The sequence below is a fragment of the Ischnura elegans genome, chromosome 3 (genome assembly GCF_921293095.1).
Source record: "Ischnura elegans chromosome 3, ioIscEleg1.1, whole genome shotgun sequence".
Classification (NCBI taxonomy): domain Eukaryota; kingdom Metazoa; phylum Arthropoda; class Insecta; order Odonata; family Coenagrionidae; genus Ischnura; species Ischnura elegans.
This window is the reverse complement of record NC_060248.1, coordinates 65,677,196-65,702,923: the sequence shown is the minus strand read 5'-3', so window position 1 is coordinate 65,702,923 and position 25,728 is coordinate 65,677,196. Positions and strand designations below refer to the sequence as shown.

At 38.4% G+C, this 25,728-nt stretch overlaps 1 protein-coding gene across 1 annotated transcript; it reads left to right on the top strand.

Annotated features, from left to right (window-relative positions):
* The first annotated feature begins 11,892 nt into the window (after positions 1-11,892).
* LOC124155026 lies at positions 11,893-13,746 on the top strand. Its single transcript, XM_046528771.1, has one exon. It carries the CDS (start codon positions 11,908-11,910, stop codon positions 12,343-12,345), a length of 438 nt encoding a protein of 145 aa, XP_046384727.1. The 5' UTR covers positions 11,893-11,907; the 3' UTR covers positions 12,346-13,746.
* Positions 13,747-25,728: the final 11,982 nt, after the last annotated feature.

Here is a 25,728-nt window from a genome sequence, read left to right as displayed (position 1 = left end):
ATAGATTTTTATTGATTTTTGGCGAATTATAAAAATTAAATAAATATTTTTACAAAAAACTAACTTGAGTTTTGCATGCCCTGGATCTTATAAAATGATAATATAGCATTCCCGATTCGAAATGAAAAAGTCGATATTTTGATTTTTGGCCAGCTTTTTTCGATTTCAGCCCACTGTGCGTCGGCGCTATTACAAAACATCAACCGGAGCGGGGCCTGAGAGCAATAACTATTTCAGAAAAATTAATTTTGGCAAAGTCATGAGCTTGGTAATAAAATTGATGGTTTCAATTGTAATATAATATCATAATTTGTACGGTGCCATAATTCATTATTTCTCAAATATCATAATGTCGCGTAACATACGTAGGACCACTGCGATCCAATTAGTTGAGGTTAGCGGTATGGCAAACGAATCATTTTTCCAAGATTGTTTAAAAAAATGATTACGAACGATTGTTTTAGCGATAGCGGTTGCATTTCATCTGAATACTTTACTTCTGAATGAAAAAAATTGTTAAAACGGAATGTATGCGTTTTGATATATTTAAATGTATACAGTTTAATGAAAAAATAGGGAAGATATGAGAGAGTTTTCTTCGTATCACATTCAATGTCATTATATTTGAGTTGTTGAGTGATCCGACACAGTTGCATTGAGGGAGAGAGAGAGAGAGAGAGAGAGAGAGAGAGAGAGAAAAGGAGACTTAAGGAGACTATTCAATAATTATTCCTTACACCAGCTAGGCATCAGGATTGAAGAAGGTACGGAAATGATATTTACTCCTTAGGGCGTGCTACCATTTCAAATATCGTTGTTTCAAAGTTTCAGAACTGCAGTTATATAGTTCGCTAAGAAGAAGCGTGCTCCATATTTATCTGTGCTTTGACCGTATAGTTTGATTTTGGTGGAGATCAGAGGTGATTTTGCGAGGTGCAGGGCGCCGGCGCACAGTGGTCTGAATACGCGATCTAGTTGGGTCAAAGTCATAAATGAAATTCAAATATTATTGAGAAAAATTATATTTCTACGTAGAGTGTACTACTGGGCATAACATGAGAAAATATTTTCCTGAATAGAGAAAATATTTTCCTGAATGATCCATTTTTTAAATTACGTGCCTTTAAAGTTACGACATTCAGTGCGTGTCGGTTTTTGTGCTTTCAGGAGTAAATAATGCGTTCGAGTATAATAGGTGTTAGTTCACGATTTTTTTCCTGTTTTTTTTTCACGCTGCGCTAGAAGTTAGTTCTTTCTGTTTATATATAGTTCTAATAATTCGTTCTTTCAATATACTCTTCTTTATTTTGAATTATAAACATCAACGCAATGTTTATTGGCATGAAATAAAAAGCAGTTATAATTTTTTTGTATTCGAGCATATTTGAGGACTACAAAAAATGCCCCACACTGCCCCGTCGAGATATCTTTAGTGAATAATAGCCTGGAATAATGAGAAGTGTTTGGTGAAAGATTTAGAAATTATTACCTGCTACTCCATGAAATCCATGTATTTTAAGTTCCGCAGCGCCTCAGTCTGTCTGCTTTGAAGGAAAACTTTGTGGCCCCCTGCCTCGGACCCGGGATGGCGAGTGTCGAGATCTGCAGGAAGTGAATTCATGGGTTGAAGTCAAAGAGGTCCGTTTGCATTGAATCGCATATTAAAATGCAGTCACACGATGGAAGATAGAGCGACGTTCGGACGACGGACTTTCACTACTTCACAACGGTGGGAAGGTAATCCGTGGCTTGAGTGGAATTGGTCCGGTGGCATTGAATGCCAGCAAAAAATTCTCGACCATGGATGTATGTCGCGAAACGAGTAAATTTGTGCTCGCATGACATGATAAATGCTTTCGATAATACACCGCGTAGTTTGTATTCGACGCAGAATCTCTGCACGCACATTTTACTTGTCCCAGCGCCGTAGCTCGACATTGCGTAAAGGTGCGGACAAAAAACGTGCAAAAATGGGCCGCAAACAGCCTTCCCACAAAACGGGCGACAAACAGTGGCAAGCCACAATTAATTCCTGTCTCCCCACTGCAGTAGTTCTCCTTTGCAAAACTCTAGTAACCAGAAATAGGTGCAACACTATGACAGGCAATAGCGCGGCGCCACAACTATAGAATACAAGGTAGGATATAAGGTAGCTCAGCTGAGTCAACCTGGATGTGGAACAGGCAGGTTGGCATTGCTAGTACCTCTTATTTACGGGGATAACCACCGGCTGCGTGAGCCGGGCTCCGACGCGGCTGGCTCGACGCAGAAGACGCTTCTCATACTTCAAGTCAGTGCGATAGATAAGGGCAGCTTGGTGCGATACGTAAAAACGAATGCACTACCTAAGAAAAAAAATAGGCTAACGTTTCATTTTTCCCTTTTTTGGGGTTTACTACACTAAAATCATTGACGGGCACAATTTTTAGCTGGTGAAATGTTTTGCCCAAACAAAGGGAAAAATAAGATTGGCTCGTGTGCATAAGAGGTAATGAGCATTCCATATAGCAGCTTGTCTATTACGAGAATTGTTTAGCTTTTCCTGACTTCAAGATTGCCTAAAAATCACTATCAAATCCAGGATTATCTGATTTCTTCCTGGCATTCGCCATTCTGGTAATTTCCAAATAAAAAACGTTGACGTACGCGGTGGGTGAATAGCCCGAGAGGCTAAATCTTCCACTTTATCAGACAGAAGATTTGAATAGTGAAGTCACTTTCTTCTCTTTTATTTCATGAAAAATTCTCATTTTTCTTGCGATGGAAGAAAATTCCATTTATTGATCTAAAGAGTTGGGATATTAGCGATTCATGTGCTGAGATTTTATTAAACAACTCTTCTCTCGAATTATCTATTTAAAATATTGTTTGGAGACAGTTGCGCCTCTACGGGAAAAATATCACATGCCAGTGTCAAGCTTTAATTTATTCTATTCAATAAATTCGGCTAATTTATAAATACATTTTTAAGGCAATCCTTTCTCGAAAAAAAACCTAGTGCGCTAGCTTGTCGAGTAACACCAAATTTATTGCTATCATAATCTTAAAAAAATAAATCATTGTGCCTTTTGAATCGGAGGTTAACCTAATTCCAAATTATTTTCATTGGCTTATACGTTGCAGGATTCGGGGTGACCTTTATTGGAACCTAGGTTATAACCTATCCCACCTAGGATAATGCTCACTGAATCAGCCCCGAGGCATGTAAGAGTTACAGTTACCATCGTGTTAAATGGCTCTGTAAGAAGCATCAAACACACGGATTTAGTATTTTACTTTTTATGCTCTACGCATCAAAGTGACTGTATTTCAAGAAACATGTTGAATTAAGAATAGAATACCTAATAATACTATGTTGAATATAGAATAAAGTACCTAAAATCGTGAAATTTATTTTTTCCCCATGTAAGTGGTGTTATATCTTTCAATAGAAAGCTTAGGAACCATCAAGAGAAATTTATATTGATATTCAAAATGCAGAATGTTGAGAAGAAAGAACTATTTACGAAACTTTAAATACATATGAATAACATAATAATTTTGACTGCACTAAATAATATGTATTGATTGTCAAATCTCGATCTCTAACGAAATAAGTAAGAGAGAATAAATATAATTATAGCATCTGGAACAAAATATATTAATATGTACCAAAATGACCCTTTAGCGCCTTTTTTTGAGTGGAGATTTGGTTTTAACAATTTAAAAACGAGCGATTTAGCTGTTTCATGTGTGCTCAATACCCATTATATTCCCCGAATGTATGGTAATTTACTTCTAGAGTTTCAAAGCTACGATTTATTTATAATTAATTTAATGTCTGTAACCCTTCAGCAACGGCAGTTAAATAGAAAGCCTGTGTACCAAAGTATTCAAACGAATATCATCTCTTTTCCCTTAGAGAGAGTAGGTGAGTAGGTAAGTCTTACCAGCCCTTTTAATCCTGGTTACGCAGGGACGACTCCGATCGCTTTTCGCGACGGATTAGGAAGAATCTGTATTTCTAGGGCAACATCAGTGAAGGGATCATTTTTGGAAAACGTGTCTTGGCGTGCCTTCGAGCCTCGCGAATTATAATTTGGAAAATATTCACCATAAGCATTGTGTGTGGTAAGGCTATCGATTACAAAGCTGCTCAATCCTATTCTTTGTCGAATTCTTGTTTATTTTTTGTCCAGTCCTGCATGGAAAACAAAAATACAGAAGGCACTTTTGGTGGGTCCGTTTGATTTTTATGTCTTTACATTGGAAATTGAATACTCTCATCCCTCTGATCCAGGCAGCTCGATATATGCTGGGATTTAGTGGAGGGCAGTTGCTTGCATCTCTCATCTCTATATATTTGAGTTCTTAGCAGTGGCGGATACAGAAAAAACTCAAGGGGGGGGGGGGCGCAACATATCTTTAGTTGTCTTTACTTTTATCGTAATAAGAGATGATCAAGTCACAGGCAAAGTATATGAAAATTTTATTTAAAGTGATTATAAACATGTAAAAGACAATGCCATCTGATGATATAAAAGAGTTACAATTGTGGTTTTGCAATGTTCGGCAATACAGGCGGACCCGCAAGGGGCGCGCGCCCCCTGCGCCCACCATCTGTATCCGCCACTGGTTCTTACTTAGTGGCGGAAACGTGGAACAACAGAGACTTCAAGTATAACCTGAACGAAAAAATAGATGAAAGGTCAAAACTCATAGGCTGGTGTCATTCGACCTCGAAAAATGCAGAAAATTTAGGTTGTTTCCTCTGAAGAGAAGGAGGAGCTGAGAGAGAGGTAAAGAAAAAGGATTTAATGCTCAAGAACATTATTTCCGCAGTTATCCATAAATACTTACTCGTGTATTTTTCGAAATTTTCGAAAATTTGTATATTATTTTAAATTTTACTGGCTAATTAATGAACTCTAAAGCATAAAAATAGAATCCTGAAAAGTTTTCATTAATATTTGATAAAAAATAATTTTTATCACAGATCAATGGATTATATATTCAGCCGTTTTCGGGTTACGTGCTGACTTCTCACAATGAGAAATTCATATGACGGCGCAAAGATAAAAATGAATTAGCCTCAACATCGTTCCTGAGGAAACCTCGGAAGGTTTCAACAAGCTCACAGTAAAATGAAATATGAGCTCACCCATCTTTTTATCGCTGGATTTAGTGGCATAACTAGGAATATGCTTTGGGAGAGGATGTGGAGGGAGACCTGGGGGGGCTGGATTTTGATAAAAGACATGCCTGAAAATACATTTCACATTTTTTTGGCACTTAAAATTTGGGTTTCACTCGTAATTCCACGCGAAATCATGGCAACATGGAATATATTAGTATTATTTAGACATAGGGAAAATATTAGCAATTTAAAAAAATCTCTATGAGACTTTGGGGGGGAGATATATTCCCCTAATCCCCCTCATAATTAAGCCACTGATTGTATTAATGGGCCTGCTTCACGTATTAACATAATTAAGGCTAAACTTAAAAAGCAAGTAAAATATGAAAAACGTTAGTAAAACTAAATTAAATTGTCAAACAATTGAATTAAACGGTCGAAATGAAGAAATTTCACAAATTAATGCAGAAAAAAAATCAATTTCATTTTTAATCCAAGTAAGTACGAGTTTATATCCAAGTATATACCCTCGTAACTTCTTCACGGATAATAAAACAACTTTAAATAATACGATAAAACAAAAGAGTTTGTGCCATAATTTTTTTTATTACGCTCATTCAGTGATTGAACCCGAAGGTTGGCTTGTAAAAGTGAGGGTAGAGCTCACCTCGAACTAAGCCACAGGCCTGTAAATTTCTCACATTAAGAGTAGGGGGGCCATTTCCTATCCTTGGACCACCTCGCGCTTCGAGGACGTATTAGTTTTGGGGTGTCCAAATATATCGTTTGGGATTTGAACCCGAGACCCCTGGAATCAAAAGCTCTACCCACTTGACTACCACACTCACTTCTTTCGAGTGAAGATGCAGAGTAGGCTTAATCGCAAGGATTGGAATCATATATTTTTTTAACTAAAAAAACTCTTCCATGACGATGTGTGTTTGGATATATTTCACTTTGTCTTCAGAAGGGATCACAATGGAGCTCCTATGAAAATGACGACTAAAGAAGGATATGGGCGGCCGTTACAAAAGGGCGAAGTATCCATGCGCTGCTCCTCTTCCCTGCCTCAGTTTCCCAGGCCAAACAAACATCCTCTCTCGTACAATCCGTTCAGTTCCATTCATCCCTCTGTCTCCCCTTCCAAATCCTTTCCATTCACCAGCCAACTACGATCGAAGTCTTTAAAAGGTTTCCATTCGTCTTTCGGTAATCGTTTTCATATTTATCCTTTTACATCAATCCTTAAAAAATGTCCCTTAAGGTGGGTTCTAATCGCCTCCTTTATGATTTTTTCGTCTTAAATGTCCGTTTATTCTTGGGAAATCCTCTTATAGATGTTACTTACATACAATCAAATAACCGCTCGATACGCCCAAATATGACGTAAGTTAAGCAAATTTAAGTTCTATTAAGTTTTTGAAGAGGGTGCTTATAATTAATGTTAATTTCTTATTGCTAAGGAATGATTTTGACAGAGTTCTCCGGGAATATTAAGTACAAATGCAATTTTATGAAGTGATCTCTAAGAAAAAATTGAAAATATTTTTATTTTATTTCAAGCCACAAATAATTATATGTACTATATTATTTTCCGAATTTCATCATTCGCAATCCTCAGTAATATATTACCGTTCTTGATCATAAAATTAGACTACACATACTTGTCGAGGAAAACATCAAGCCATTAATGAGCAAATCTGATTCGCCACGTGATTCCAGTGCCCTAATGATTGCAATCTGCTTTTAATTTCAAAAGAAGGATTAAAGAATCTGAAGGATCAAAGAAAAATACTTTTCGAATCCAAATATTAAGCAAGGAAGGGCATTTGGATTACCGAAGAAAAAACGGCGCCAGCTGAGAAGCCGTAAATTCGAATTTTCACAAAATGTGACGTAGAACCATCTGTTATGAGTGGCTATAAAAACCAACTGATGGACTCCACCGTTAAATACCATTAATTACTAATTCTTACTTATTTTGCTACAAGAACCCCCCGGAAAAGTGAATTAAATAATTTGATCCTATTCTCACTTTAGAGACGTTTAGTTACAGAACCATCATTGGTTTTGCGATCCGTTACATAATATTAATGATTCTGATAAAAATGAAAACTTTTGCCACAAAACGTTGTTATATTAATTCAGATACGCGCAGTGACAAAGCTTTCCTTCGTACTTAAAAAACCACCACATGTTGATTACTTCTTCCAGTTTTATTTACAGCTAGACAGAATGAATTCTGAATAAAACGCCACAAGGCCATCACGAACTGTTTTTCTTTAGAGGATACTAAAAATAATACCTATTCTAACTGGAATATACCCTTGACTGGCCAAAAACGTTCTCGCAAATGATGAACCATACACAGTTAAGATATTTTTTTCTAGGGCAAATTGATTAGTGGAAGAATTATTAAAAATCTTGACGGTATTTAACTGTGCTTACGGGTAACAAACAAGATTTTGTGGAATGAATGTTGCAGTAAATGGATTCCACCCATTTTTTTCTAAAAAATATTCGTGAAGACTCCGTAATTGAATTATTACATAATTATTCTATATGTTTTATAGTTTCAGGAGGCGATGGTTCCTTTAATTGATGGTCCCATAAAAATCTGACATTGAATATTCATTCATACTTGTTTTTCTCTCCTACGCATAATAAGTGAAGTTGTGAAAGCGCAATATATATTATGAGCAGGAATATCGTGGAGAGGATTTATTTCTCTGTTATTCGCGAGAAAAAAGCAACTGATTCCCTCTACCTATCCCCCCCCCCCACAATCGTCAAGAATGAGTTCAAGAATATTTTTACATTGTGTTTGAGGTTCCGACCGGATGAAACGTTTTGAGGCCAACAATCCCACTAATCCCGTAGACGGGCCTCCTTCGCATGTCTCATCCGGACCCTTTCGACGTCCCCCCAACTCCATTATCCTCACTGCCCCGACCCCTCGGAACACCTACCCCACACTCTATACACCGTCGCCCTAAGAAAACCCTTTTCCTCCTTCCTTCCCTCGAAATCCTCCCGGCGCCCGCGTCGGGAACCCTCGCCCACGCCTATCTTCCCGACCGGTTATAAGGGCCCGCGTCCCGCCGGTCGGGCTTTAGGTCGCGTGCTCCACACGAGCGAGGAAAGCGAGTCTCGACCCATGGCCTCTCCTCTCCCCCGGCCTCACACGAGTCTCCGGTCGCTGCTCGTCGTCTTCCTCTTCGTCGGGCCAGCAGTCTCCTACAAATTCCAGCCGCGCCGCTCTGCCTTCGCCCAGGAGGAGGTCTACAACGTCACCACCGAACTGGTCACGCAGAGGTCCTCGGAGACGACGAGGCAATGCCTGATGGGTCTCCTCGCCGCAGCCATGAGGTCCAGCATCAGGGAGAGGAGGAAAAGGATCGAGGCGTGGCATCCGTTTGATAGGGGCTCCATAAGAAGGAGATCGGTCAGTTTCTTTGACGAAATTATCTACGCATTTTTAATTTCAGGGTTGTGCTCAGTCAATGGGCTCGTGAAACGTTTTTCACACTCGATTGTGATAGAGTTTGGCAAATAAAGGGGTCCGTATTTGTCCGTTTTTCTATCCATCGCGTACTTCTTGAGCTATTTGTAACGATAAATTGATGGCCCCAACGGAAAGCGTAACGCTCGAAAATAAGCTATTTATCCTCTATTTTTTATTTGAAACTCAACGTAACCTCGCATTACTAACTCACCATACTATGTAAACGTTCGGGGAAAACCTCTTAATACCCGTAAGCATTTTCATATGTGCGATTCATGTTTTCATATATTGTATGAAGCTAACTATCGATGGATAAAGTGGGGCGTACTGTTCAAATTAGACGAAAAAGGACCAATATTTTCAATTAATAGCTGACGTATTTATTTTTAATTCGAAGCTGCAAGAACAGGTAATGGAAAACATGGGAAAAACGTTATTTTCAAGCCAATTTCTCTTAAATATCAACGCTTAAATGAACAATATCTTATAATGGCAGCAAAAAATCATTCTTGCCTAGGGATATTAGGAAAATTTTAAGTGCGCCATGGCCTAGGTTTTCAAGCGAAATGGAAAATCTTGATGACCTCCTGTGACGCTTTTCGTCGAGGTAATGAGCTATCCTAATCCCTATGCAGATAATTTGGTGACGGCACGCGCTCTCACCAGGCTAGGCAATGCTATTCAGCGACTCCTCCCTTCTTCGCATCAGCTTCCCATGGTTCATCTTGTGGGTGATTCCTTCCCTCACTGAACGGTTAAATTATACAAAACCCTAATCACGTCACAAATTTTTGAAATGAGCGGAAAATATTGCGTCTTCTTATTAAAAAATATAATAATTGGCTGGACGAAGCTTCAATTTATCCATCCATTCCATTTACTGAATAATTCTAATGAACTTGATGGGAAGTCTGAGTGAACGACCCCATTGAAGTGACGCAAATTGAATGATAAAGGGAAATATTTCTACGGGTTTGTAAAATAGACAATTTAGCTATTGAAAAATTGGGTTGGTGTTGCAATTCTTTCGAGGGGATGCTTTGCGATTTAACGTCATAAATATCTCTTTAAGAAGATCTCGTCTCTTCATATCGTTGAGAAATTATGAGTTCACATTTATTATCTGTTTCCAGCTATCCTTTACCTGATTTTTTGAATCTTGATGAACTACACAAGTATTTTTATACAATTGCACCTAATAAGATGAAAACTTTACGTCTCTAAGGCATAAAAAAGTTTCCACAAAACTACGTAAGTTTAGACGAAAGGAAAGCCACATAAATTGGTAAAAATACTTCTTTACAGCTAATTATTCGCAAAGTAGTAAAATAAATTGACATAAAATTGAAACAAGTCACAGGGGATCTTTTTTTAAAAGAATCCCGATTCACCTATGTCAGAAGTATTCATATACAGTAATTTTTTCCGGAAATAACTAATAAAATAAGTAAATCTGAATTAAATATAATGAATAATAGCCACGCAATTCACCTACGTCAGTTATCTCTTTGTTCCAATTTTCATTGATCTTTTTGGTTACCATTATTTTTTATATTCAGTTCCCATGGAAGGATGAGGCAAAGATTTTCTCGCATTATGTATTATTCTGAGTAAAGCAACCAAATATAAATAACGTTGTATCACTGAGCGAAGATTACAATAAAAGAATATAATCAGTTGAGGAACGATAGAGGAACTCTATCGCTCGTTTTCACCTAGTGTGCTGAATGTAAGATATTAAACGAAGAAACAATTTCTTTAAGGCTTAGCTTACGCTATCTTAAAACCAATTTTAGAACATAAAACACTTCCGAAAAGTGAAAATGATTTCTCCGCAACTTGAATTACTAAGCATGGCCCAGAAAATGGATCCTAATATTACTGCATAATGATTCACAACGCCCTGTGACTCATGCAAAATGTATCTATTTTGCTGCTGGTCCATTTAATAGTTAATTTTTTCAATGGGATTGAAACATTGAGATAATATTAATAAATAGTCAATGTATTGTAGTAGAAGGGCATTCTAGCGGCGATTTTTTTCTTTAAGAAACTATTATTTCTTCAAAAATATCAAATATTCAATTCATGAATTCACGTTTAATTCTAATACAGGGCACCTGATAGCTTGAATTTTAAACGTAATAAACTCCATTTCCTAATTTTAAAAGCATGTAAACATTTTAAGTGCTTACCGCGAGTTTTGTGTAAAACGGTGGACAGCCAATTCGATTTACGAATGTAGAAGGCCGTATGGATCATATATTTTTATAATGTCTTGGAATTAAAGAACATGGATTCATTTACAATTATCCATTACTTCTTGAAAAATAACGATGAAGCGAGCTCCATGAAATCCACCACCACGCATTACATATACGAGTTGAGAGAAGTATATAGTACAGGATACAAGTTTAAGAATAATTAAAAATTACTAAACTAAGTTTCTAAGCGTTAGCTTTAACCGATATTTTGAACTCTATCAAAAAATGTTATACCACTTAATCAAATTGAATATCGTATTGAATTCTATTCTTAAATAAAAGAGTTGATTATGAAAACATTATACATAATCCAAAATGACTTTTGGAAGTGCTCCGGAATAGGAGTAAAATTTGAATGGAAAATGGTAGTCGAAAATGGATTGAGGGTGTTGGATTATTTTGACTAATGTAACCCATTAAAATTAAATAATGTTGATATGAAATCAGTGTAATTAAAATAATAGGAACTGTTACCTTCGTAAGGCTCTACATAGGTACTATAGTCTGGAAAAAATCTCTCTCCGGATGTATCAAAGACATTTCCATTCGAAACTCGCACCCTCGCACAATCCTCTACTATATTGGATGACCACTTATAATCAAAAGCTAGGAATAGGGCGTTAGCCTCAAACGAAATCACCCAAGTAGGCGGATGAAAATGGAAATGCAAATAATTCACATTTGGGGAAAACATTTCTGCAATCGGTGCTTCATAGATTTTTTTAAGCTCGGATCAAATTTGTGCTCTTTTGAAAGGCTCACCTCCGACGGGGAGTCAGGATTGAATGGCTCTGACGCAACACAGGTTATTTGCTGCCTATACTTTATTTGTATTACTATACACGACTTGTTGTATGAAAAAATTCCAGCTATTGACAAAAGGGATTGTGTCAATCAACACATAATTATTATTATGTATATGAAGATAATTATTGAAATACAATTGTTTCCCTAATTAAATGCAATTTTGCTTGTTCTTTGATACCTACGACACGAAACAGGAAGCACCCAACTTGGTAACCATGGACAACGACTTCCTTCACGTGCCAAAGGACGCCCTTGGAGGGCTACGAAGCGTCGCTTTCTCTCCTAAATGCAACGACCTCAGCTGCACGGAGATGTACAGGAAGCGACCCCGCGGCACCATCCTGCTCTCGTCCATGACCTCGGAGGACTGGTTCGTGTCCACCTCGCCCTGTTCCGCTCACGTGTTCGTGGATCACGATGTCAACCGGTGGCCCCAGTCGCTGCTCAAGGTCGAATGCGCATGCGAGGACATCAAATGCTCGGACCGGGGCCCTCACACGTGCGTCACCGTCTCGGCGCCCGTGGTTCTGCGCAGGTGGACCGACGGAGACGTGTGGCGCGCCTCCGAGGAGGAGGTGCCCGTGGGCTGTGTATGCGCCTCCATGAGAGGGCGTCTCGTGCACCACAGCCTGCCCAAGATCGTCCGCCGCTGATGGAGAACGGCAGCTGTGGGCATCGTTTGCACTACTACTAGGCATGAGCATAGAGAGGGCATGGAAGATAATTGGGCCGTTGTAAAGAACCTCTCTAAAGTTGTGATCCAAAATATTCGTGTAATCCTAAATACTCATATTAACACTATCGTGAGGCGCAACTTCGACTATGCGCCATATTTACGAAGAGAGACGAGATTAACTTCATTTTGATTATTTGATTCGCTCTTTCCGATATTTAATGGCATTGATATCCTCTGATCAATCATTAAATCATCAACAACGATGTTTATTTTCGTAAAAGTCTTTTTTCATTGTTCTTTCGAATCGATTCGTAATATGTTTACTAATTACGTCGAACATAAGCATGAGCATAGCCAGGATAAAATTCAAAGGTTTTCATTTTTTGGAGGTTTCATTTGGGGGGAAGATACAGTATTTCGGAGGAATTTGAACCCCCATGACATCCCACTTCTGTTCACGATAGATATCAAAATAAAAATATTTGAATGAATAAAACAATTTTTCAAGATCGGGTCGAAAAGATCGATGATAGCGGGTTACGTCAATTGATTTCCATTCTTTCAAAACACTTCGGATGGATTTATGTACATCTGCCGATGAGGTGAATGACTGCTTAAGGTCATAGTGAATTTCATTAGCATTATTTTGCTCTCTCTGATATTTATCGGCGTTGATATCGCCTATACTTCATAAATTCATAGGCAACGTCGTTTGCAATAGGGGTTTTGTTTCACCCCGTGGAGCAAGGTACAGTTCCTCAGTTTTCGACTCCCTTGGCTAAAAGCGAAAGTTTTACACTCGTAGTGTTAATGGCTCGATGATCGTCCTCTCTCTATACTCATGCTACTGAGACTGAAAAAGCGCTATAAACGGTTTTTAGGGAAGATCTATCCCTCGGAACATGACTTACTCTTCCGAAAATTTCAAATAGTTTTTCTTGTGAAATGTTAAATGTGTAAGATTTTCAGCGAGCTATATCGCAGTTCATTTTCAAATTTGGTTTGGAGGCTACCCCATCAATAGATTGAGGCTCAGGGCAAAAAACCTATAAAACTTCAGTGTAGAATGGGATAAGCCTCCAAAATAATCGTGGTACAATACCAACAGCATGAAAAAATTGCTGGGAATGGATACATTACAGGAAAAATAAATATACATAAAGAGTTCAAAATATATCGAGAGCAGGAATGAAGCGCAAATATATTTTCCCAAAGTCTCTCCTCACCTACTATTTTACGTGAGCTTGAAGCAATTTTTCCTATTAGTATAGTTGAATGATAATATTAATGGTTAAGTGGTAATTAACACTAGATAAGTTTTATACCTGCCCAAGGATTTTTGGAATGTGATATTCTATATTTATTTTAATTTATCGTAAAATTTGTTTAAACCAGACGTTGGTAGGTTAAATTTTACCACAATATAAAACCCAAAAAATATTTCATCTAATTTATCCAGATGTATTTTCCTTTCCTTTTTTGAACAATGAACATTGTTCATGTAAAAATAATAAAACGTGTAAATTGTACTAATAAAAGTTGTCTTGGTACAACAATACTTTAGATGAATGTAAATACTTGATATTAAATCTGATAGGGTGAGAGAATAAAATAATTTTGATGTCTCAATATGCTTAATCTTTACATTCAATTTTTGCCCAGTCCCCTTCACATGATATTTGAAAATTCTGATGGAAAACAAGATACAGTTGGTAATGATGATGTGATTTAAGAGTATGTGACAAGATCATCAAGGTATTTTGCAACATCTTTTATCATTATGGTAGAAATGCGCACCTAAAATGCTGAGGTAAGAATATGATGAGAGCTCTGGGAGAATAAAAGCAATTATCGCTATTGGTGCTCAATATTTTTGATTATTCCATATGATTAATCATTTCTCCACCCTGCAATCAGAATGTAACATACATCAGTTTAATTAATGTAAAACTCTAAGTAAAAAACTTTAAGTAATGTAAAATGTTGATATAATCTTCATGAAAAGTCCTCCTGATAATAGCACATATTTAACGCACCGTTTGAAAAAGAATCATTTCATTTTGATCCTCAAAAAGGTTACCTTTGGTCCCGAAACTATTCCTGAAAAATTCATGGCTTTTCAAATCATTTCCACCATTCTGTTATGCATAAAAACTGCTCCACAGACACATCACTCAGGAAAATTGATCCTTGAATTCAAATTTTCTCTGTGATATACACTAAAGGTAGTTTTTGTCATTGACTTCAGATCCCGTCAAGAACAACAAGACGCTTCAGGGGGCCAAATATAAGATCTGAATCTCCTCAGCAGTGAAATTTAAATTCAAAGAATAATGTGATGAAAATCCCATCAACTGGGGAGAGTGCGTGTTTTACCTTCTAGAAGAGAATATAAAATGGGAGATTCGAGGAAAACAAGCCATTGTAAGAATATTGACCTACATAGGATATAAACCAACGTGAAGATGAATGGAATTAAAGCTAGGAAAATAAACTGCGGGGGGAGCCCTCCATGAACTTTCATAAATATTTGCAACGATACATCCTCTCGCAAAGTGAAAAGTTAGCCATCTTGGCCTAAAGAGTGCGGCTATAGCTTCCAGTCCAGTTGGTGGTCACTCCTCTTCTCTGTTGGTAAAAACATTTTTGGTTAGCTAAAAGATGCTTTAATCATCTGGTTTATCCCTTATTGAAAATCTCAATGGGATTTTGTTTTCCTATAGTAATTTGATAATGGGAAACATTTGTTCCTGTAGGAAAATTTTATGTTCCTATAGGAAAAGTTTGTATTAAAAATTTCTTATAGGCACAAACGTTTCCTGTTGTCAAATTACGATAGAAAAAAAAATCCTATAGAGATTTTCACTAGGGTACCACCACGTAGAATCAGTCAATTAGAAAATTTTTATTTTAAATATTCATCGCCTCTTCGTGCAGTGACATGCGCTGCTGAAGGAGATATTGAAAAGCTATAATTCAATAAACCAGCATAAATCAACTTCTATTGCCTAAAGGCATAACACCATTTCTAATTATAATAATCCATAAAATCTAATATATCCATAAAATCAATTGACACTATTTGTTATGACTGATATTTTGCAAACAAGGAGTTAAGTCAATGGAAAAAGGAAAATTTCTTTCCAAGGGACTCAATCCAAATTAAATGCAGTAATTAAGGCCCAAATAAATAAATAAATAATGTATAAAAGGGTAATTCAGTAAGAATAAGAATGTCCGTTTAAGTTCACGCAACAAAAATTAAAAAATCGACAGGAATAGCATTTAAAGAACATGATGTTTCAGCCTGGGTACACCCATGCCTCGGTTAGCGCTAGGGATACTTATCTAAATGACAGGAAAATGCTAATTTGAATACCCTTTCATTGCTCGCGGAGTTTGTGAATGATAAATCATAACTGGTTCTAATTTGAAATTCTACGAGGCAGTGGCGGCTTGCCCATAAGGACTCTCGGACGCCGCCCCTCCCAAATATTTGAAAAAGTAAAAAAAAATCCATTAATTTATATTGATACATCTAATTAATCAAAGTGTTTTTTCAGTCGCATACATCGAAAGTGTTGGAAAAACACGAAAAGAAATAGTGCGAGAAGTTCGTATTTGTAGCCGCGGGGCGCTGGCCAGAACGTCCCAATCCATCCCCATGCAGTTATATGGAGAGTGGTAGTGGTGGGGGCCGCTGGTGCTATGACGCGTCTACAACGTAACGCGTGTCTTATGGAGGTCTTGGGACGTCGTCCGAGAATGCGCAGAGCGACGTGTGAGTTGACATCGCTGCGCAGGCCGGCGGGCGTATAATCTGGCGTCTACTTGGTGCTGCCACAGAAAAGGGACGTACGGAATCAGAATGGTCACTGTACTGGGTGTAGTTATACGATTTTAATTTTTAATTACTGGTAGGTATTGCTACAGAAAATAAATGATCCCATTATGCTTGCGTTTTTTGGTGTTTGAATTCCCTAACACATAAAAGCCAACCAGTTAAAGGCCGTATTGACGTAGGAAAACTATTCTCGAGTATTTGCCACAGTTCTGTTATGATTACGAATTTCAAGAACCTTGGGGAAACTAATATTATAATATTTAGGCCTTAACAATGTATTCATATCTTCCCGATGATTAGAAATGCGGTACCTATTTTTCAGATAAATTTATCAAAAGACCTGCAGTATTAGGAAAAATTAGTTAACATTCCCCACTGATTTATAATTTAAGAAATAGGTGCGTGCGTGATAGGGTGAAGGATTAAACATGATTTAACCCGTAAAATGTGACTTTAAATTGAGTCATTCAATGAATGTCAAGAAGTTCCGCGTACAATGCACCTTTTGTGTGTAGGTTCATCATTTTTCTAGCCGTCCTTGTTCTATTAGTTCATGTTCACCTAATTCCTCAGCGGCAGAGCGGTAGCTGTCTGACGGAAAATATCCACTTGGGTCTGATTTAGGTGGCTTCGAAGAGTTCATATCAGTGCGGAGATCCTTACAGCTCCTATCTGTGGTTCAGAGTCGTCTTCTTTTACGATATAGAATTTATTTTCTATTATATCATGGCAATGATTTCGAAGACATGGTTATTCCAAGTGCGACCCGTTGGCGTTTTGTGTGTTTACCACATATGAATCTTAGACTCAAGGAGATGGTCCGTGACGTTTTTTGTTTGCTTGAATGCCTTTGCTGACCTTAAATTCGTCCCTCAGCTGAATCAGCATTAGTGGACCACGACTTCTATCTCCCTTGAGTCGTCCTTATAGCAACGGCAAGACTCTCGGGAAGAACGGAGTGAAATGAGTTCAGACATCATTTTCGAGGAGTTAACTGTGCGTAATTGCCGATTAAGAAGTTTCTTAGTACTGTGTGTACATTCAAGAAGACAATTTTGAATTAATCAACAGTGCTCGTTTTTGTTTTAGGGAAATATAGGGAAAATTGTTCCCAATTCTGTGTCCAGGCACCTTGTTCTTTTTGGTCGTATTTTTCGTCGGCCCATTTTGTGTCGTCCCTTGTTTATTTATTGACTAGTGCCCTTGCCATGTGTTCAATCGGAAAGAAATTGTTGTCCGGCGCTGATTTCAACGAACGTGTAATTGATCACTTTGCTGGACAAAAGAAAAGAAGGATGGACTTCTGCAATATAACTAAAGGCATGTGAGTATTTCAGATTTTGTTAAAAATGTGTGAAAAATGTTTAATTATTGATTTAAATCATACTGTATTCATGAAGCAACGCGAACACCGCAATCAAAGTTTACATCTGCAACAGCAAAGCGCGCGCATTCTAGTAGTGTTTGTTGCCTAGTGGAAGTCAGTGACACTCCCCTCCCTCCTCAGGTGTTACAAGTGTCATTGCTACCTAAATCATTACAAATGTTGTATAGATTTGACAAATAACGCATTATGATTGCAAAACGAACAACATAAGTGTATTGCGGGCACATCCGCACGAAGAAGGTAGGCGCTAAAACCTAAAGTTACGTGTTTTCGTTTGTATTTGCAAAATATCGCAGCAAATATATTTTTATTCTTCAAGATCATTGATCAGTATAATCGAGAGTCCGGACTAAGCCGATCCGTATGACCGAGAGTCTACTGCATTTCGTATTTATTAATCAAGCTTTAATAGGAAAACTAGGTATTTTTGTTGAAAAAAACAGAACATATGACATCACAAAATTTTATTCCTAGATTGCCGTAAAAACTTAATAAAATACACGAAATATTAAAAAATTATGACCCCCCGGTGGAGTGCGCCCCCCCAGCATTTGACTCACGAGCCGCCACTGCTCCGAGGCATTGGCACCATGCAGAAACGTGAAACAGTCTTTAAATGCCTTGAAATCTAACCCAGACTTTTCTTCCCTGAAAATGAATGAACGAGATGGCATTATATTCCAAAACAATCCCGTCTCATCAACATTAAAAACTAGTTGAGGGGGAAAAGAGTCACTCTCAATTACACCTTGGAGTTTATCATAAAATATTGCAGCGACTGTGTCATCAGCAATTGCAGATTCACCTAAAATAGCAGCACTAAAATACCAGCTCGCCGTTTAAAATTATGGATCCAACCGGAGCTTCCGCTAAATGTCTCGAAGCAATCACTACCCTCATCTTCTCATATAGATTCAAATAAAGCCACAGATTTTGCACAAATAACTGCCTGTGATAGAGGAACAAAATTTGACCGTTTATGATAAATCCAGGTAATAAGAAGTCTTTCCGATTTTTTCCAGCAATGAACTTCACGTACGTGGTGACCGCTTGGCTGAAGTTGGTGTGGCTGATTTCACTGACGTTTTAACTTCGTCTCTATTCATAGTAATGGTGCAGACTGTCGAAGTCGTGAGCTTAAACGTACGCGCAATATCGCTTTGACGCTCTCTATGGTCACTTTCAATTTATCTTCTTGGTTTATGCTTTTTATTGATAATTTCTTTATTTTTCTATCCGCATTCCTATTTTCTGCCATTGCTCACTTGATTTTTACTCAGTATGGCTATAACAAAATCGCCCTCTACTGCTGAACAACTGCCGCACTGTATTCTTGAGATGAAGAGGACCTACAACTATGTAGCACAGGCGGAATTAGGGGGGTGGCACGGGGGCATTTGCCCCCCGGGCGCTTAAAAACTAGACAATATTTTTAATTCAGTTGTCATTACGTTCGTTTTATTTTGTGTATTACTGAGCCTCAATCATTTAATTTAATAATAATAATTTTCATATCAAAATAAACTCGCAGCTGAGGTTAAAGTTACCGAGTGCATCCACAGGGTTACTGATGGTGGGTAGACCTTTATATATAGAGGTTAGCTGCGAGATAAGCGAGATCTCTTGTCGAATAAGCAGTCGTGGACAAAAAGCGGCGGTGTTCTGAGGGGGTATTGGGATACCCTTGGGTAAGTTAGACCGTTTAAATGATACCGAAACCTGTGAAGATACCGCGACTTGGCGACTGGGGGCCGCCAACAATTATGCCTCTCATCACCCGGGGGAGAGGGCAGCAGCTCTTCTTCATATGTGCGAAGGTAGAGACCATACTGGTCGGTACAGCGACACACATTTCACTACGCGCGTGGTAACATTTACTTTAATGGCTGTAGTGCTGCGATGTGGAGGGCAAGGGGAAACCACCAAATTATCATCCCAAGGAGTCGCAGCTACTCCTCTCAATTTATACAATTTCAAGATGGAATTCTCTCGAGTAAAATATTCCGGAGGTAAACCAGTCCCTCATTCGGATCTCAGGGCGGGGACTACTAAAGAGGGCACAGCAGTCAAAGGTGATAGAATGTTAAGGATAGGAACATGGAACGTTAGATCACTTCGTACCCGCGGTAGGCTAGAGAACTTGAAGGTGGAGATGAGAAGAATGATCCTCGAAGTATTAAGCATCAGTGAAATGAAGTGACCCCAAGAAGGAGACTTTTGGAGTGGAAGCTACAGAATGATATACACAGGATCGCTAAATGGTAATGCTGGAGTAGGCATAATGCTTAGAAAGAGCGCCGGGATGCGTGCTAAAAGCTACCTGCAGTTTATGAAAGGATAGTAATGGTGATGATAGATACTACACCCGTAGCTACTGTAGTGGTGCAGGTTTACATGTCTACGTCAGATTATGAAGATGAAGAAGTAGAAGATGTCTACCAAGGTATAGCGGAAGTTACCAAGCAGGTAAGGGGGGAAGAAAATCTTATTATTTTAGGTGACTGGAACGCCGTTGAAGGTCAAGATTGAATAATAACTGGGAAATATGGGTTAGATAACCGAAATGAAAGAGGAGAAAGGCTACTTGAATTCTGCACTGAGCACAGGCTAGTGATTACCAACACTTTATTTAAAAATCCCCTGCGAAGAAGATACACGAGGAAGATGCCAGGAGACCTAAGAAGATTCCAAATCGACTACATTCTAGTGAAACAAAGATTCAGGAACCAGGTGAAGGACTGCAAAAGTTATCCAGGGGTAGATATCGATAGTGACCATAACTTAGCTATGATGAAATGCCACCTAAAATTTAAAAAATTGAAGAAAGCCGTGAAAAACATATTGCAGTTTGAAAAATTGAAGGAGGTTCAGCATCAACTGGCTTAAGAAGCTGTAGAAAAGAGAATAGGGGAGGATACGACCAATAATATCGCCTGTCAGACCCTTGTGCCCACCACAGAAAAAATCCTGGATCCGTCCCTGACTGGGAGGTAATGAAGCCAATGAGTTTGAGACTCTCTAATCTCTATGCGGCAACGTAATTGTTTCGCCGAAATTAACTGCTGTATAATCGATTTTGAAACGAGGGGATCACAGACTGCCGTAATAAATCCTTGCAGCAGTGGAAATATTATCAATTACGACAATACCTCCAAGTATATCATACGACTCTCAGAGTGGGCTTCGAAGATGCGGTCTTTCGAGCGCATTTCATGTCCTCGGGACAAAAATCGGTGAGATTTGAGGTCTGTATCTCCACCGCGAGTAAAACATGTAAGAAGGTATCCCTGTATGTTGCCCCGCTTGACTTCAGCTGTTGTTTTTGGCGGGCGACTACTCACCCTATTCCACTATGTTGTGTTTACTATTGGCTGGCGTGGTATCTAGCAGAGGGAGGCAAAGCGTGAGGCAGTGGCGGATACAGAAAAAACTCAAGGGGGGGGGGGGGGGGGGCGCAACATATCTTGAGTTGTCTTTACTTTTACGTTAATAAGAGATGATCAAGTCACAGGCAAAGTATATGAAAATTTTATTTAAAGTGATTATAAACATGTAAAAGACAATGCCATCTTATGATATAAAAAAGTTACAATTCTGGTTTTGCAATGCTCGGCAATACAGCCGGACCCGCAAGGGGGGGGGGCGCGCGCCCCCTGCGCCCCCCATCTGTATCCGCCACTGGCGTGAGGGGTGCATTACGAGAAGCCAGTCGTTTAAGTCGATCGTCAACGAGGCCGAAAGCAGCAGAAGGCGACGCAAAAAACGTAAACAAATTCTAATGATACCATGGGGCCTATTACGTAACTTTGGCTCGGAGCTAGAGCTATCTGTAACTCCGCCCGGATTTGTTTTGATTTGTAGCTCCAACCCTATTACGTACCGGCAGGAGTTACGAGAACTCTCCGAAAGAATGCGGAGCTACAGTGGCTATGGAAAATTCGGAAAGCAAATCTCCAGAAATGAATCAACCAATAGGAGCTTAGGTATTCGATAGTAAATGTTTCTGAGCAGACGGGTTTAACGTGAATTTCGGAATGGAGTCCCAAACTTGTATTTCGTAAGTTGACGTGAAATAATTAATGTAAACTACATTGTTGAAATGTTTATACTTTAAAGCTTATTCATATACAGTTACATGCCATCCATTGTATACAGTCATTCATTTATCGTCGAATGCAAACCTATTCTCTGCCCATGTTTATATTATGGCAATGAATACAATTTAATATACCTGCAAAGGTCGGAGAAAATGAGCAGGAAGCAGTGCGTGGTGCTCACTAATTTTATGAGTGACCACAGAAGCTTTGCCCTGGCGTATTCCAAGGAATAAACGGGGAGGCAACAATTAATAAAATGTGGGGCGATAAACCTTAATATTTCGTTGACAATTAACAAAAATGTGCTGGTGAGATTGACAGATGCCTACACAGAACGAAGATATATTTGCACACACACCGACACATTTTTTAAATACCAATAATGAAAATAAAAATGAGATAACTCCAGCCCGATATCCTTCGCTTCTCTACTGTCATTTGTTAATGTCTGCCGACGGAATCTGAAGGATTTGGCAATGGATCGACCAATAAACATATATTGGGGAAGGATAATGAGGGTGTTTACGGAGTATGTAAGAAGAAGGAGGCATCTGACATTAGAAAGGAGACGAATAAGGGGTTCCCACAATCCGATCGAATTAGATGAAGACTATTTTCGAATGTTTTCCAGAGTGTCGAAAAACATTTATCAATATCTCTACCGGTCTCTGGGACCCACACTACACGCAGTAAGGAAGGAAGCGCGGAATATCTCAGACGCAGAATAAGAAGATTCAACATTACACACGCCCATAGTGGTATCATGAAAATTCTTTAATAATATTTATCTGTTTTTCCACGTTTAGTCCATATACTCTGCATTTCCTTAGTGTGGGTCCCAGAGACTTTCGACACTCTGAAAAACATTCGAAAATGGTCTTCATATAATTCGATCGGATAGTGGGAACCCCTTATTTCGTCTCATTTCTAATGTCAGATGCCTCCTTCTTCTTTCATACTCCGCAAACACCCTCATCATCCTTCCCCAAATATGTTTATTGGTCCATCAATTGCCAAATCCTTCAGATTCCGACCTTCCAACGGCAGAAATTAACAAATGACAGTAGAGAAGCGAAGGAAATCGGGCTGGAGTTACCATAAGGACGGGTCAGAAGCCTGCGTTATTCCAGCCCCGAGATAGCTCCAGTTCGCAACTCCTATCGGAGTTATTTTGACTACTGTAATCGCAAATTGAGCTATGGCAGCCATCATAACTCTTATAGCTCCATAGCTCCGGAGTTATGACTTACGTAATAAGCCCCCATATACGGGGATACCTCCTAATGTAACATACGACACTAATAGCCGGCTTCTAAAATGTCCATTTTTGAGAAAATCTGATGTCCCCGAGGCAAAAATCAGCTAAATTTTAGGCTTGTATCTCCGCGGCGAGGATAACATATAAGGAGGTATCCCTAAAAGTTGCCCAACTTAACTCGAGCTGTTTCTGTGGGTGGATGGCAACTCATCCTCCTTCCCAATGCTCTGTTTTCCATTGGCTGGCGTGGTGCTCAACGGAAAGAGGGTAAGCGGAGGGGGTGCATTACGACTAGCCAGCCGTTAAGGGGAAGCACGAGAAGCCAGCTGTTCAATGATCAGTCAACAACCACGAAAGCTGCGGAAGGCGAGGAAAAACGTAAACAAATTCTAATGACATTATTACAAGATTACCTCCTGGCATAACATACGACACTAATAGCCGGCTTCTAAAATGTCCATTTTTTAGAAAATCTAACGTCCCAGGTGCAAAACATGCGAGATTTGAGGCTTATTTCTCCATGGCGAGAATAAAATATAAGGAGTATTACTGCTCAGGGAACCTCTATAGCTTCGTATGAAGACCTCTCCATTGTACTTTGGGAGATCTGAAGACAGGCAGGAAAAAGACGAGACAGCCAAACAGTATCGGCTGCCAGATGAAAATTCTCACATTGTGATTTCTAAAGGTTCCTACCGTGATTTTCGAAAGAAATCTGATTCTCCAGTCTTTGACTAATCAGGAATCTGTAGGTTAGATAAATTTGCGAGTATGTAGATAACAGCTATTGCTCACCGGAAAAGATAAAACAGATAAAAATTAACCTTATTTTCATAATTTTAAAATCAAACCAAATATGATATCACAGTGGCATAAATTTTCTGCTGCAAGAAGAAACAAAACTATTTTGTTCCACCGAATCTTCACTTATGCTTTTCTCTCAAACCCAGGCTGAGAGGGAAGCTGTGATGCTTATTCTATGTATCCGCTATAGTGTCAGAAAATGACATTGCCATTTGAATCCCAAGCATACACCTCATGATCTCTTAATTTGTAAGAAATACAAATATTAATCATATATAACCTTGCATATCCAAAAATACCATCTGCATCCGTTTAGATACTGCACTGCTGTATGCAGTTTCATTTTAAAGAATTTAGGAATAAAAAATGGACAACACATTTTTTATTATATTTGCCGAAACAATTAATGTCTCCCATACTTAATGCTGCATACCTTTCCTGAATGAATTATATATATATATCCTATTATTAACAACTCGTATTCAATAAACCTTATCATACATTGAAGTTAAACAACCACAAAGCGACTCAAATGGATACTAGCAAGCTCTTGGATAAATATAAACAATGGTGATAAATAGCGGACATCCATACAAACTGACTCAGCTATGATGTGACTGCTCTACGGGTGTGTTATTGAATAACCTGAAAATCTCATTAAAATCCTCCTTTATTACATGCAACAGAAATGTCTACCTATCACAAAAAGCAGGCAATCATAAAGTAAGTTCCAATCTAGTCTTCCATATTGAATTCTATCATTCAATATTTTGAATACGTTGAGCTACATTAAGCATGTAATACTTCCTTGGTAGGTTAACTCAGCAGAAACTTCAACCAAATCCACTTCTAAGGGCAGCGAATAAACTTCAATAATGATGTGGGGATTTTTGATGGAAGAATTGAGAGTAATCAAACACCAGTGTGAAAGCTAACAGTTAAAAATCAAAATAAGCAGCACACAATATTGGTACATTGTTCATATTACTTACTTATAGGATTTCGTGATTCATTTGGGTCATGTTCAAATGAAATGCTGCTTCTGGTGCAGATACAAGCTGTACTGAGAAAACTTGTGTTTTAGCATTAAAGAATTTGGCCATTCAGCAAAGGTGGATTGAATTTTCATGACTCTTAACACGTTGACCGCCATGATGTTTTTAGTAGATATGTCCTCTGATGACATTGGTGTTTTCCATTCCATTAACTATTCCCGGATCATAAAACATTAAATTTGATTTTGTACTTTACTTTAAAATAAATATTTATATTCTGATGCAACAACGGTCATGGCCCGAAAGTTAGCTAGAGATTCCAGTCACTCCGGCATCAGAAATCCACTTTGAAACAGTCGCTCGAAGGGCGGTCACTATGACCGGTGGGAGAGACCGGCGACTATGACGGGAGCCACTCGACTCCGGTCATTATGACCGGCATGGCGGTCAACGTGTTAAATGACTTTGAATATTATTTTTTAATACAAATTGATATTTGAAAATTTAAAGTATTTTACATCCATTTACACCACAGCTGACATAGCGTTACACGACATTAACAAACACTCGTGGATAGATATCTCCCCTATTGAAAATATTCAATTCTGTTCAATTGAAAAGTGACAAATTTCAATTGAATCTATTGAAATTCAATTGAATTTCCATAGATTCAATTGAAATTTGTCACTTTTCAATTGAACAGAATTGAATATTTCCAATAGGGTCCAAACTTAATGATCTAAATGAACTATGTACTATCATTCAGTTAAGGAGACCAGATAAAATTACTTCTGTAAGTTGGTTGGCACAAGTAAGTAATGTTTTTGGCCATTGCACAGCAATGGATTTCACAAATATATATAAACAAAGAAGAAGATTTGAGGCAAGCAATACTATTGATCTGCGTAAAATAAGAGTAATTTGTGTGCACTTGTGGCAATTTCATGTTTTATCAAGAGAGTGCTAAGGCTATTT

Bases quoted from the DNA above. Each gene is read 5' to 3' on its own strand.
- LOC124155026 (XM_046528771.1), top strand. From the start codon at position 11,908: ATGGACAACGACTTCCTTCACGTGCCAAAGGACGCCCTTGGAGGGCTA.